Below are 16038 nucleotides of genomic sequence, written 5' to 3'. Positions count from 1 at the left end.
TTAAAGAGAGTCAAATCTACCTGAGAAGAGTCCTGGTTATTCATAATCTCCTGCTCTCTCACCCATCTGCTGATGATTGGCAGTTCTCTCCTAGAGAGAAAGGGAGAAAACTAGGTAGAAGACTGTCAGTCATCAGCAGGTGGGCAGGAGAGCAGGAATTCATGAATGACCAGGACACTTCTCAGGTGGCCGTGACTCTTTTCCAGGCCCAGTCTGCAATGATTGTGATGTTGGTTCTCGGCAACCACTTACTTTTTAACTCACCTGTCTCTACTTTATTCTGCCATTAGTATGGGCTGCATAAAGTTGATGACAGGTTCCCTTTAAGGAGTCTTCAGAAATGAATTGATTCAATAGAATTGCAAGATTATAGGCAAATATACTGGACATTGTTCCGATAACTTCCTATGAGAAGTTTAAGAATGTAGAGGAAAATATGTAGAGAACAGCTGATTCGACCTGATCTTGAGACAGCCCCTTGTCCATATGGCCTATTAGGACATATGGTTGGATCCCTCCACTCAAGACCTCCTTCTGTGAGCTAGGACAAAGCCTTTCTGTTAGAGAAGCTCCTATTCTGGTGACTGTGTAAAGGGTACTTTCACACTAGCGTTGTTTAAATCCGGCGGGCAGTTCCGTCGCCGCAACTGCCCGCCTGATCCGGAAAAACGTGTGAAAACGGATTACATTTAAATCCTGATCAGGATTCTGATCACAATGAAAAAATGCATTGGAAAAAACAGATCCGCCATTTATGGACTTTTTTTTTTCACACTTTTCTTTAACATGCAAAAGCCGGATCCGGTTTGACGGATCACACGGCGACGGATCCGGCATAATGCAAGTCAATGGGAAAAATGCCGGATCCGGCGTTCAGTCAAAGTGTTCCCGATTTTTGGCCGGAGGTAAAAATACAACATGCTACGGTTTTTTGAAAAGCCTGATCAGTAAAAAAGACTGAACTGGATGCACCCTGATGCATCCTGAACGGATTACTCTCCATTCAGAATGCATGGGGATAAAACTGATCAGTTCTTTTCCGGTATAGAGCCCCTAGGACGGAACTCTATACCGGAAAAGAAAAACGCTAGTGTGAAAGTACTCTAACCCACTGGGCCATGACTTCCCCAGACAAAAATAAACTGTTTACTGTTCTCAGTCTCATGAGACAACCCTTGGACACCTTCTTGTGGTAGACAGGTCTCCTGTTGATGCTATGACCCCCAATATTAGCTGTAATCTGTGGGGAGACTTGGCGGCCAGTATTCAGCAGTTCCAATTGCTGATAGATGCTGGTTTTATTTTTTATAATGAAGGGTTCTTTTTTAGGCCTCATGCACACGACTGTATCCGTTTTGCAAACCACAGATCCCAAAACACGGATACCGGCCATGTGCTGGCCGCACCTTTCTGTTCCGCAGGTCCCTCACTATTGCAGTAATGCCTATTCGCCGCAATACGGACAAGAATAGGACATGTTCTATCCTTTTTGTGGAACCGCAGAACAGACATACATGGTGTGCTGTCCTCATCTTTTGCGGCCCAATTGAAATGTGTAGGTCTGCATTTTTTGCGGATCGGATGCAGGCCAAAAATACGGTCATGTGCACGGGGCCTAATATTGTGCTTTTTGACCATTTTAAGAATTGTGGAGACAAGAAATAAAACACTAGGACCTGAAGTTTTATTTTGCTTCCCTTTTTAAGACCTTTTTATTCCTGATTATGAATCCGTTCAGATATGACAGTTTTGCACAGTATAGGAGGGTATTTATACCACTTTGGAAATATTTTCTGATGTCTAAGTAAAACATTGACAGCGGCACCAGAAGCCGCCTTCTCTTTGATGAAAAAACACCAGTCGTTTAGTAGGTGGACATAGCGCTGCGATATTAGGGAAATAACTAAAACATTCTGTTTCCGAAGTGGTTGTAGTAATTAAACTGTGTGGCGGCTTTTTTAGTGTTTCATTTCATAGCTATATAAAGACATCAGTGCTTAACCAGCAACGTTTTTTTACACATAAGAAATAATAAAAAAGTAAATTTGCTGACTAGGTTATTTACTTTACTATCATTTAGTGGAGGCAACATCAGGGCTTTTGTATTTCAGGGTTTACATTAATTTTGATGGCAAGAATAGTGCAGTGTGCAATAGTGGAAATGCAGCCCCCTCGGACTCAAATGAAGAGGTGGAATTGGATACTCCTGATATTTTCAGTATTGCAATAAAAATTCAGTTTTAAAGGGAACCTGTCACCACAATGTTGGACTATTAACTGTATTAATAAATGAGTAATACTGCAGGTACATTTTTCCTTCTCCCCCCCCCCCCCCCTGCTTTCAGCGCTCAGAGCTGAGTTGAAATATATTGTCAGGACTGCTGTACATGCGCGAAGAAGTCCTCTTCATTATGCTAGCACAGCAGTCCTGACAATGTATTTCAGCTTAAGCTACTTTCACACTGGCGTTTTGGTTTCCGTTTGTGAGATCCGTTCAGGGCTCTCACAAGCGGTCCAAAACGGATCAGTTTTGCCCTAATGCATTCTGAATGGAAAAGCATCCGCTCAGAATGCATCAGTTTGCCTCCGCTCCGTCTCCATTCCGCTCTGGAGGCCGACACCAAAACGCTGTCGAAACTGAGCCAATCGGGTCTGTCCTGACACACAATGTAAGTCAGTGGGGACGGATCCGTTTTCACTGACACAATATGGCACAATAGAAAACGGATCCGTCCCCCATTGACTTTCAATGGTGTTCAAGACGGATCCGTTTTGGCTATGTTACAGATAATACAAACAGATCCGTTCTAAACGGATGCATGCGGTCGTATTATCTGAACGGATCCGTCTGTGCAGATCCATGACGCATCCGCAACAAACGCGAGTGTGAAAGTAGCCTTAGCTCTGAGCGCTGGGGACTGTAGAAAAATAAAAAATAGTGATCTGGACTCTAGTTTTTAGCACCAATTACATTTTGATGGCTACAGTTTCCTTTACACTATGTGTATTCTTAATACAGATGGGCTTCCAAGCAATAAAAGACTTAAAGATGATGAAGAAGAAAATGATGAAAACAAAGACTACCACAGAAGCGACCCACAGATTGCCATCTGTCTGGACTGTCTACGTAATAATGGCCAGTCTGGTGACAACATAGTGAAGGTACATCAGTCTGATTGTCTAATTTTTATTTTATTTTTTTACACTGGCTTCTATACCAGGTAGTTCTAATGTTTGAGTGTTGTCTCATAATGACAACCCTTTTCTATATACCTTAATAAGCACAGGTCCCCCCCTCTGGGCCCTTCCTCTGTGAGCTAGAACAGAGAGTTGCTGTGTATGAATGACTCCTGTTCTGGCAGACTGGAGCTGTACTTGTATTTCATGTGCAGCCATTCATTGGTATAATTGTTTTTAACTCAATGCCTCTGTATGAAATAGCACAGTCTGCTGCACTATTCCTTGCAGAAGAAAACGGAATCTTCGGTGAATCCTGCCAAGAACATTCTTTTGGCCTCCACCAGTACAATGGGTGCCTATAGGTTTATTTTAATGTACGCTCCGGGAGCTTTCCCTTCCACATACAGTAAGCGTACACTGCAGGCACCTTGTGAAAAGAGCCTAAGCAGGCTTCTAAATTTACTGTATAACGCAATCACTTATTTAAAAACTAGATGCATGCTCATATTTTTGAATATATCTATATTGACAGTGCATGCACAGCCACCATAGCTTTATAGGGAGTCTGTTAGCAGTGCCATCATTGCAAAACTGCTGGCAGACATACCGTAGGTCAAGGCAGGGGGTAGAAGGTAATACATAACTCTGATCCTGTTTTTAATCAATGGAGTGCTGTAAAAATGAACGTTAAATGCCACGAACCCCGCTCCCACAAGTGCATTAGGGTGGGCTTACAAGTTGCAGTGCTTCAGGATCAGTATATGAGCAACTCCGCAGAAACCCCCCTCTGCTGTGAGTGACAGCTGTAGTGGTCTCCTTATTGGATGTTTCACCCATCATACACACACCATAAGTGAGGGGCTGTGGAGCTGCTCATACAACATTGCATCTGTGGGCCCACCCCTGGTGTACTTATAGGAGCGGTGCTCACAGCATTCTTAGTTCATTTTCATAGCACTCCACTGATTAAAAGCAGGGGCAGAGGTATGTATCGCCTTATCTCCTAGGTCCTTAAAAAGGACCTGTCGCCACAAAATGCAATGCAATCTGAAATTACAAGATTTACTGAATATTTTCCCAATAAAACTATATCAATCTGCTCTGTTTCTCCTGCTCTCTAACATGGTGCTTTCCGATTGCAATTTGTCATGAAAGGTCCTCTTTAAATATGTCTATAGGCAGTTTTTCATTAACAAAACTGCTGACAGATGCTCTTTAATGAAATTGTTGTGATTGCAGCTTTAAAGGGAATCTGTCACCAGCGACCACCATATTCAGCTGTTTGCATAGACACTTAGCTGTGCTTTACTTGATTAAAATGCAGTTGTTGTTTTTTTACCTGAGGCTCCTATCGTAAGTTTTTAAACTTTTAAATATGCAATTTAGACCAATGGTGCAGTGAGGGCATTACCATTGCTCTTGTTCCACCCAAGCTCCTCTCATTTCTGTGGTCAGTTCCTCTCTGGCTGCTTTGATTGGCAGGGCTAGGTAGTGGCAAAGAAGGAAGAGAGGTGACCACAGAAAGGAGCTTGGGTGCAACAAGACCAATGGTGACACCCTCATTGCACCAAAGGCCTAATTTGCATATTAAGAAAAAGTATCATAACTTGGGTACGGAGCCTTGGATTAATAAAAGCCTCCGATTAATAAAAGAAAACTTTGCAAACAGTTGGATAGGGAGGTCATTGGTGACAAATTTGCCTTAATATTTAATGATTTGGTTTGTTTGTACTTGTAGGGACTGATGAAGAAATTCATTCGCTGTTCAAGACGCATAACAGTTGGGACTATTAAAAAGTTTTTAAGCTTAAAATTAAAACTACCAAGTACATACGAGGTAAGAAGGTTGATATCCTTACAGATCCTTTAGTCTAAAGTCACAAAGGACTAGTGGTGCAGCACAAAATTAAAAAAAGTGTACAGTGACTATACTTTTAATGTACAATACCTGATCACAGTTATCCAAAGAAGTAATAGTGAATAAAGGCATGCATCACAATTATCGGTGTGATCCTGACATTAAAATTCTTGATAAACCATCCCTAATTTATTGCATATGTATTCCTTATCTTATTGTTCAAATCAGTACCTTAACAAGCAGAAGTAATTTGTGTTAAAGGGCATCTGTCAGCAGATTTGTACCTATGTGCGCTTGGCAGCTGAAGGCATCTGTGTTGGTCCCATGTTCATATGTGTCCACATTGCTGAGAAAAATGAAGTTTTAATATATGCAGATGAGCCTCTAGGAGCAACGGGGGCGTTGTCGTTACACCTAGAGTTTCAGGTCTCTCTGCACTTTGATAGAACCAGGCAACGAAAACGTGATCATGCCTGGCCCTGTCAATCAAAGTGGAGAGGACGCTCCTAGAGGCTCATTTACATATATTAAAACTTCATTTTTCTCAGCAATGCGGGCACATATGAACATGGGACCGACACAAATGCCCTCAGCTGCCAAGTGCACATGTAACAGGTCGGGCCAGTTTCATAGGTACAAATCTGCTGACAGATGCACTTTGAAGGGTAGAGCAGCAGCAGGAATATCAATATCCCTTAAGTCAGTGTTTCCCAACTAGTGTGCCTCCAGCTGTTGCAAAACTACAACTCCCAGCATGCCCGCACAGCCAAAGGCTGTCCGGGCATGCTGGGAGTTGTAGTTTTGCAACAGCTAGAGGCACACTGGTTGGGAAACACTGCCTTAAGTATCATCGGAATACAGGAGAGGTGTACAGTTGTTACATTTGTCCGGTGAGAGAGCAGTGGGATGTCACGATGACTGTCTCTACATTGTGCTGCTGTAGGCTGTGTGTAAGTCCTTGACCTAGCTGGCCGTGCTGCATTATCTGACATAAATCCATCAGAGCCTTGCTCCTGGCTGTGTCGGCTTTCTCTACTCTCCCCATTCCTTCTCTCAGTGTTAAAGAGGACCTGTCCCCGCTCCTGACATGTCTGTTTTAATAGTGTCAAGCATTCCCCATGTAATAACAATTCTGCAACATCTATTCTTATGACTCTATGTTGTGCCATTCCTTTATTTCTACTAGAAGTTATGAATGAATTGCTAACAGTCTGCAGTAAGGGTACAGAGGGGAGGTAACCAGTTTGGGGGTGTATCTGCAGAGTCTGAAAATGTCAGCACTGATTGGATAGAGTGAGTCAGTGCAGGTACACCCCCCCCCCCCCCCCAACTGGTTACCGCCCCCTCTGTCCCCTTACTGCAGACTGCTAGCAATTCATACATAACTTCTAGTAGAAATAATAAAGGAATGGCACAACATAGAGCCATAAGAATAGATGCTCCAGAATTGTTATTACATGGGGAATGCATGAAGCTATTAAAACAGACATGTCAGGAGTGGTGACAGGTCCTCCTTAAATATAGCAGCTGGGTGGGGGAGGAGATTGTACACAGCAGATCAGTGTGCAGGGAGGGGGGAAGCATCTAAAGAGGCCAGGTCACACAAGCCTTTAGATAGGGAGGAAAGCAGAAATAAGTCAGCCTGCAGAGTTAGAATTAAATTGGCTGCCTACAAACGTAGAGAGACAGCAAATACCCTATGGCAAACTCTTCAGGAGAAGGGGAATCGCACACATTTCAGTAAAAAGGGGAAATCATTCCAGAAATGAAGCTGTGCTCATTCATGAGAGCTAGTGAAAGCAGCAGCATCCTGGACACCCAGAATTCACCTGCAGTATTTATTACTGGGAGGGACATGCCCACATGAGAATTATTTGAAACTAGGAGCACCCTAAGGTCCCTTCCGTGCGGGTACAATACGTGACCTGAACGCATAGCACCCTCACTGAATTCTGACCCATTTCAATGGGTCTGTGTACATGAGCATTTTTTTTCACGCATCAGTTCTGCGTTTAGCGTTTTGCATGTTCTATATTCTACGTTTTTCAGGCAGCTCTGGCCCCATAGAAATAAATGGGGCTTCAGGGAAAAACGCATTGCATCCACAAGCAAGTGCGGATGCAGTGTGTTTTTCACTGATGGTTGCTAAGAGATGTTTGTAAACCTTCAGTTTTTTATCACGCACATCAAAACGCATTGCATCTGCACGGAAAAAACTGAACAACTAAACGCAATCGCAGACAAAACTGACTGAACTTGCTTGCAAAATGGTGCGAGTTTCCCTGAACGCATCCGGACCTAATCCGTCATGCTCGTGTGAAAGAGGTCCAAAACTTAGAGCAGCTTTTTAATTCAAAGTAACCACTAACATATGTAAAAATAATTAAGGTGTTGATAGTCTTTTAAGTATGCTTGGGGTTAAAGCCCAAACTTGTTTGTAGGGTCCCTAGTATCTTGAGTTACTAATGCACAGCACTGATGGCACAGTAGGCCAATTCTCTATCCTTTTGCCTTATATAAAATTGTTTTGACGTGGACCTTGCTTGAAGTATCAAAATATACTTTACGGAACAAGCAGTCGTGTGCAGAACGTTTCTGTTGTGTGCAGAGATGAGCAGATTTAGCAACCAGGTTATATATTTAACATTGTGTTCAATATCTTTGAAGGCATTATTAAAGGAAAAAGTGACATTAGTGTGGAATATAACAATTTCCACCCACCATCCAAAACTTACTTACCTAGAGTTGGCATTTATAACATTTGGCAGGTCTGCCTACCCACTGTCTGTTTTTAGGTGATGTCTCAGGGGCATCAAGTTTCAGTACACAACACGGTACTTGTCTCAGAAACAAAGACGGTTGGCAGACATTATGATCTCTTAGCTTCTGCCTACTCCTATTTTTACAGACAAGCTTTGTGTTGTGTATCAGTAATAGTTCTTCTTTACAATTTCTTATGTTTGCTTCTTGGAAAGCTGGGTGGGATCGGCATTATGTGATCCTGTAGCTCCCACAGGTGTTGTCATCTGTCTAGTATAGCCTCTGCTCACATTTTCTTTGGAGACTTTGTCAGATCTCATAAGATGCAGCACTATTTGTCCCGTCAAAATGATGGAACCTGGTAGAATCCGTTGTAAGTCATTGGGATCCATCAATGGCTGGTGGTATCCAGATCCAGCAGATAGTAGTGGCTTCTGTTATGAAAGGCATATATATTTGTCTATATTTCTATTTACCGTAAGTTACTATTGAACAATTTGGGGTAACAGCTACGCAGAAACATTAGTTTTTGCCTTCCTTTTTCTAGCATAACATACAGTAATTTTTAAAACTTTAACATGAGAAGACTTACACTCCTCAACATTAAAATTGCAATGCCAAGAAGAAAAGATTGTGGAATTATGGAAATCACAGGACATGTTAATGATATGCAAAATATTCAAAACGTCTTGATTTAATTAGTATGAGTGTGAGCGCCACATGCAGCAATACCTGTGCTTAGATGCCTTGGCATGCTACCAGTGAGATTACTGATGGTTGTCTGAGGATTGTTCTGCCACTCTGAAAGCACTTGGGCACACAGATCATCAAGATTTGCCGCTGGCAGCTCCGTTTGCGATTGCCAACCAATGACGTCCCAGATGTGCTCGATGGGAAACAAGACGGGATATGCTGCAGGCCATGGTAGCACATTTAGGTCATGCAGGCAGCTCACAGTAGCACAGGCTCCTGGGAAATTGGCCGTACCACTGGTTCCGTGATCAAATCAATAGAATGTCGAGCTGTTAGTATACCTGAAATTAAAACGAGAGGGGTACAGCTACCGTACATTATGCCTCCACACAACGTAATCCATGGAGTAGGACCGATGTAACAATCCTATGTGAAGGCCTCTTCATGACGTTACCTCTGTGATCTCCAGACCAATCTTCATCGATGAAGAGGAAAGACCTCCATTGCTGTCTTGCGGTGCACCTTGATATTCTTTGAGAGCAGAAGCATGCGGTCAGTTGAACATCTGTAGCTGGACATCTGGCTTGTAGCCCAGTGTCGTGCAAATGCCTTTAAATGGTTTGTGTGGGCACTGTTTGCATAACCTCATGGCTTGCTCTTTTTGGCGTTGGTTTCATTGTTGAGGAGTGTATATTGTAGTTACATTTGATTATTATTATTTTTTAACTTAGGAGGAAGTCGTATCGTAGGTAAATTGGGGACATATTTAGAGATAAGCAATGTAATGAGCATCCATGATCACTGAAAAATGCTCCATATCTACACTACTTACAATAGCTTGTATTTTTCAGCTGGATGTACTATGCAATGGTGAAATCATGGGAAAGGACCACACAATGGAGTTCATATATATGACGAGGTGGCGACTAAGGGGTGAAAATGTAAATATGTTCTCCTATTAGCATTATTTGTGCACCTGTAGTGAAGTAAGATAAAATATGTGTGTGTATTGTATGTCTTTGTCTGTATGTAAAGTCCCATAGACACTGAATGTACCAGCAAGCAACATGCTGCATTCAAACTCCTCTGTAAGGCTACTTTAACACTCGTGTTTGGTGCGGATCCGTCATGGATCTGCACAGAAGGATCCGTTCAGATAATACAACCACATGCATCCGTTCAGAACGGATCCGTTTGTATTATCTTTAACATAGCCAAAACAGATCCGTCTTGAACACCATTGAAAGTCAATGGGGGACGGATCCGTTTTCTATTGTGCCATATTGTGTCAGTGAAAACGGATCCGTCCCCATTGACTTACATTGTGTGTCAGGGCGGATCCGTTTGGCTCAGTTTCGTCAGATGGACACCAAAGCGGAATGGAGGTGGAACGGAGGCAAACTGATGCATTCTGAGCGGATCCTTATCCATTCAGAATGCATTAAGGGCAAAAATGATCCGTTTTGGACCGCGTGTGGGAGCCCTGAACGGATCTCACAAACGGAAAGCCAAAACGCCAGTGTGAAAGTAGCCTAATAGGGGCTTGGGAATGCAGTACACACTACACTGCTTTCCAATAGATGGTAATGATGTGATTCTGCCTATGATGATATGTCATCATGGCTGAACAACGTGACAGGAAAACTCACTGATATGTAGTATATACATGCGCCAGAGTGCGCAGTTGGGCTCTGCTCCTTCACCCCCATAGGAGACTCTGCAATTAAAAGCAACCAGTCCTGCTCACATTCTAGGACAGGTTGCTGACGGACATTTTGAATCATTCCCGGACAACCCCTTTAATTATTAAAATTACATTGTATGGAATCATCCAAAGCAATGGATATATACCACACAAGACCATCATAAAATGTACCTAAAAGACCCAATTCTGTAAATATCTTATAGAATCAAATAATATCACTGTTCAAAAAAATATTCAGTGAAAGCTGCCCATATAACGATTCAGGCACAAACTTGGGGCCTTCACTCCGGGTGAATATAAGCAAAACGTCCATTATTAGCCTCAAACCATTTAGGAATAATAGATGTCTTATGCAGTACACAACAGTGCTATTCTTATCCATATGGCTGTGTGTGGTACTGCAGCTCAACATCACTAACTTGGGTGGGACTGGGCAGCAGTATGAGTGCAGCTGCATGGATATAGACGGCGGTCTATATGTTCAGTTAGGGTTTGGGTAGTTTACTGATGCAAACCATGGCAAGAAACTTTTCATTTACTTTTTCTATGGCTTTTTTGGCGTCATATCACACTCGAGTTTAGAACGGCTTCACAAGTACATATCACATAGCATTAAGGTTATTTCCTGGAAAATTCCTTTATATTAAGACGCCAAAGTCATTTGTAGGAAAACCAGTTTGAATGAACAATGTGCCAGAAGAGAAAGTGGATGGGTTTAAAAGGTAGAGCTGAATGAATGATACTATAAACTAGCACTCCCACAGAAATTTTTATTCTCTGACCTCTTAGAAAGGTACATGATGTAAACTGTAGTGAAGGGAATTTTATTACCAGTGACTGTATTTCTGAGTTATAACCTCCCTTCTGATCCTCAGCTATGTCATGTGACCAACACTCTGACTTTCCAAATAACACAGCATCTTAGGTGTGGACAGGAGGTCAGTTTCTCTATATATATATATATATATATATATATATATATATATATATATATATATATATATATATATATATATTCTATATAGAGAAATAACTGACTTCCTGTCTTGTGTCAGTTGGAAATCAGAATGTTAGTCACATGGCACAGCTGAGGATCAGAAGGGAGGTTATAACTAGTGATGAGTGAACCGAATTTCAGGATAAATTCAATTTGCCGCAAAGCCGAATTTCCTTGTGCTTCGCGGCAGCGAATCGATTTAACCTGAAATAGTGTACAAAAACAAAAAAAAAAATACTTTCCTCATTCATTTGCTCGTGACAGGCTGGCAGCCACCATCTAGCTTGAAAATCTCGGCCGAAATCCCGTGTGCGGTGACATATGATTTCACCACGCCAGCCAGCGTGATGACGTCATCTCGGTCCGCACAAGATTTCGCGCCAGACCTTAAAGCAAGTTGGCGGCTGGTCCGTCGTGAGCAAATGGATCAGGATCAGTATTATTTTTTTATTTTATTTTACACTCTGTTCTTAATATCATATGCCACAATCATGTATGAACGCGGCATCTGAGGGGCACAATGACGGGGAGTGGCGCAATCGCCATTCCGTGTCATTGCACCCGCTACTTACAAAGAAATGCGCTTCGTGACAAAGTCATTCATCACTAAGCGTATTTTTTTTGTAAAATTCGGTGAAGCAGCTGAATCGAATTTTTAAATATTTTGCTCATCACTAGTTATAACTCAAAAATAGTCACTGGTTAGAAAATTCCCTTCAATGCAGTTTACATCATGTACCTTTCTAATAGGTCAGAGAATACAAATCTTAGTGGGAGTGCTTCCTGAATGTAGATGGGAAACGCTGTATTAAAAGATTTTCTATTAGCTCTTTTATGCAGATCTGGGTATTCATTAGACTGGTAAATGCAATCTCATGAATCATACATTGAGACATATTCTGTAGAGTAATTAACTCTCTCAGTTGTCTTCTGTATTCTGTGAAATATACACAATGCTATTCTCATCTCCAGCTGTTTTGAGGCATTTTTTATGCCAAATATTTCACAGCTCGCTCATTTCTACATGCGGTTGTGGATGTCTTTTTCTAATAAGCACATAATCTCCTTCACAGTTTCAGTGTCAGAACAATTCGACTGCACTACGTAAGTCGCTCAGTGATATTGCTCCTGATTCAGAGACATCCTCAATCGTATGTATAAATTTGATATATTTTTTTTTAATACTGCACAGAACAAATGTCCTTTATGTGATAAAAGTGGGGCTAAGCACAAAAAACTTACCTCTTATACTGTAGCTATTTTGATAATATTTCCTAAGGGGGCAGTCGTGTGGTACCACTGCCAGGACAGGGAGCTGTGCTGGTGGACCCCTGTCCAAACATTACACGCTCGGCCATTCATTTAAATGGCCAGCGTGTACTGTTATGTGATACACAGGGGAACTGTATAGCCAGGCTTGACTGTTCCTGGTGATAGCTGATTGCTGTTGATTTTTTAAAGTTTGCTAATTTGTCGCTTGTTTTACAGCATATAACGTTAACTGCTCTATAATGTGGAAAGTTACAAAAGGTGGAATTTTATAAAACCAGAAGAACACTAGGCATGTAGGAAATTGGTTAAGGGTACATTCACAATGCATTTTCAGTGCATATTTGGCATATGGGCTGGGAAAGCTCCTGGTGTAAATGTCAACCATATCCATAGACCTCAATTCAACTGACAGAGGCCAAAAGGGTGTTCTTATTACATTTACGTACAGCTTTATCCTGCTCATGTGAATGAGACTGAGCCGTAATACCGGGCACAGCCACTACAGAATTACATGAATTACAGAACAAGCCCCCTCAAATAGCTGTTTGCCATGCACGCTGATCCAATATCTGATCCTATCTTAAAGGGGTTTTCCAGTTAATAGATACTGATGACCTGATGGGTCATCAGTATCCGATTGTGGGGTCAAACTCCCATTTGCTGTATGCTGGCATATATCACATTGTGCCATATCTGGGCATTTACAAGACAGTGAGCTGTGTTAGCCTACCTTCACACTGCCGTTTGGTGCGGATCCGTCATGGATCTGCACAGACAGATCCGCACCGATGATACAACCGCATGCATCCATTCAGAACGGATCCGTTTGTATTATCTTTAACATAGCCAAGACGGATCCGTCTTGAACACCATTGAAAGTCAATGGAGGACGGATCTGTTTTCTATTGTGCCAGATTGTGTCATAGAAAACAGATCCGTCCCCATTGACTTACATTGTGTGCCAGGACTGATCCATTTGGCTCAGTTTCGTCAGACGGACACCAAAACGCTGCAAGCAGCGTTTTGGTGTCCGCCTCCAGAGCGGAATGGAGACGGGAACGGAGGCAAACTGATGCATTCAGAACGGATCCTTATCCATTCAGAATGCATTAGGGCAAAACTGATCCGTTTTTGACCGCTTGTGAGAGCCCTGAACGGATCTCGCAAACAAAAACTAAAACGCCAGTGTGAAAGTAGCCTTACCAGATGTATTTTTCAGAAAATAAAAGCAGACCTTTTTTTACTAATCTATGAACTTGTGGGCTGCCCTTGCACTGAAGCGCTTATAATGCAGTTCCATACACTAACATCCCTCGTAGTACTCCCTTGTACATCTAGTAAGAATTAGTAAGACGTGTACTTCAGAATTAATGTTTGCTCAAAACCCGATTCTTTTGTTTCCTTTCTTCTGATTAGTCTTATCCCATGGTATTGCAATATCGGCCAAGGATTGACTTTGGTTAATCGGTCGGGAACACTGAGAAGAATCCTGCACTATACGTTTACTCATCGACAGATTGCACAATGAATGGATGTGCCTAATTACATGGACTAAAAGGACACCGTCTATTTTTCAGCATGCAGAACATGGCTGTGGTCTCTTTCCAACCTGCCAGTAGTGTCATTTGTAGCTACCATTATGAAACCAAGTGCCATTCTGCTGTGAAGCATCGGGCTGACGTCTAGGTGTGCTGTCCGCAGCCTTGGTGGATGTAATAGTGTACCCACACATCTTGTTGATGTCTGGTCGGAGCCAACATTTTCACATTGCTACTACTTCAGCCCCTTGTGGTCTTATTGTTACCAAGTCTTTGGTATATTGCTCATGGTTAGTAATATAGTGAAATCTATAACTATTTCCTATGGATATTTGTGACTGACAATAACTAGACATAACATGACTTAAAATGGTCATCATCAAAAGCATTTAAATGATATTGCAGCCAGGAATATTTATCACCTACCCACTAAGTAGGTGATAAATGTTAGGTCAGTGGGGGTCTGACTGCAGAGACGCTTATAATGGCTGGAATGGGAGACTGCGGTTGTGGTGAGGGGGATTTTTTATGGAGTAGTGACTGACCAGTTGATCTGCTCTTACATACTGTACTGTATAGTAGCTCAACGCAGTTGCAGGAGACCTGTTTTCAGCATTCTTTCAATTGGTGGGGGTCTTTGTAGTGAAATTCCAACAGATTTACATTCATCACCTGTCTGCTAGATAGATGATAAATGTCTCTGACTGAGATATCTCATTAACTAACAGGGATGAGCAAACCCGAACTTCACCGGGTTCAGGTTCAGTATTCGGGTGGGTTGGAAAGACGGAATATAATGGAATTCGTAGATGCAATGCAAAATGGAAGCCTTAAAAAGGCTTCTGTTTTTCCAACCCACCCGAACACCTAACCCGGTGAAGTTCGGTTTCGCTCATCCCTAAACATGTTCCTTTTTTTTTCTTTTAAATAAGCAATTGCTATGATCAGAATACTTCCATTTACAGATATGGTAACAGTTTCAGCAATTTATATAGGATAAGAGTGATTGCTTTATTTTTATTGATAAATGATCAGTTTACAAAAGAATAAGCAACAGTTTTATTTTATTTATACAGGCCAGTCAACATTACAAACACAGACCACTAACAATCACTTCATATTAAAGTGGTTTTCCAGAGATTTTGATACTGATGACCTATCCTCAGGATAGGTCATCAGTATCTGATCATTGGGGGTCTGACACTCAGGACCCCCGCCAATTAGCTGTTTGAGAAGGCATCCACGCTTGCAGTAGCACCACGGCGTTCTCGCAGCTTTCCCTAGGCCAGTGACCACACATTCATCAGTCACGTGGACTAGGCGCAGCTCAGCCCAGCCCCATAGAAGTGACTGAAGCTGAGCTGCGATACCAAGCACAGCCGCTATACAATGTACAGTGCTGTGCTTGGTAATCTGCGAGAAGGTCGCGGCTTTCACAGAAGCACTGGTGCTTTCTCAAACAGCTGATTTGGCGGGGGTCCCGGTTGTTGGATCCTCACCAATCAAATACTGATGACCTATCCAGAGGATAGGTCATGAGTATTAAAATCTCGGAAGACCCTTTTAATGGTCTTTAAAGGGGGTGACCCACGAGAAGCCATTACTTAGTAAAAGCTGGACAATCACTTTAAGGAGAACCTGTCACCAGGAAATTCATTGCAATTTGCAGCCAGCATTTTATAAAGCAGGATGAGCTGAGCAGATTGATAAATAGTTTTGTGGTTAAAGAATCAGCAGAATTTGTAATTTATACTTTTATATCTCTACTTTATTTTTATCTTTAGCCTTACATGGGGGGGATCTATCAGTGACTCATGGCACTCCCTGCACATGTGTGTATACAGAAATAGCGGTCACAGTTCAGAAAGAGGACAGGTTAAAATGTATAAATTACAAGTTTTACTGACTTCTTTCCACTTAAAACTATGGGGGTCATTTGCGATCAGAAATATGCCTATATTAGGAGTATTTCTGGCGCACAACCTTTGCGCCGCAATCTTTTCCCAGCTCACGCCAAGTCTAAAAAAGTTGGCGT

General features: G+C 42.0%; 1 protein-coding gene across 4 annotated transcripts in view; it reads left to right on the top strand.

The window, feature by feature from the left end:
• The window catches only part of PCGF5 (polycomb group ring finger 5), a 107390-nt gene extending 92617 nt beyond the window's left edge, over positions 1 to 14773 (top strand). For 3 of the 4 annotated variants that reach the window (XM_040437286.1, XM_040437287.1, XM_040437288.1), the window contains exons 6-10: positions 3020 to 3162; positions 4919 to 5017; positions 9343 to 9432; positions 12267 to 12344; positions 13882 to 14773. In XM_040437286.1, coding sequence (XP_040293220.1) covers positions 3020 to 3162; positions 4919 to 5017; positions 9343 to 9432; positions 12267 to 12344; positions 13882 to 13929 — 458 coding nt within the window. In that variant the 3' untranslated portion in view covers positions 13930 to 14773. The remainder of the gene's footprint in view (positions 1 to 3019; positions 3163 to 4918; positions 5018 to 9342; positions 9433 to 12266; positions 12345 to 13881) is intronic. The other variant, XM_040437290.1, reaches the window with a different exon arrangement.
• Positions 14774 to 16038: the final 1265 nt, after the last annotated feature.

Source organism: Bufo bufo, chromosome 6 (assembly GCF_905171765.1).
Source record: "Bufo bufo chromosome 6, aBufBuf1.1, whole genome shotgun sequence".
Lineage (NCBI taxonomy): Eukaryota > Metazoa > Chordata > Amphibia > Anura > Bufonidae > Bufo > Bufo bufo.
Note: the sequence above shows the minus strand (reverse complement) of the source record. Positions and strands in the feature narration are given on the sequence as shown.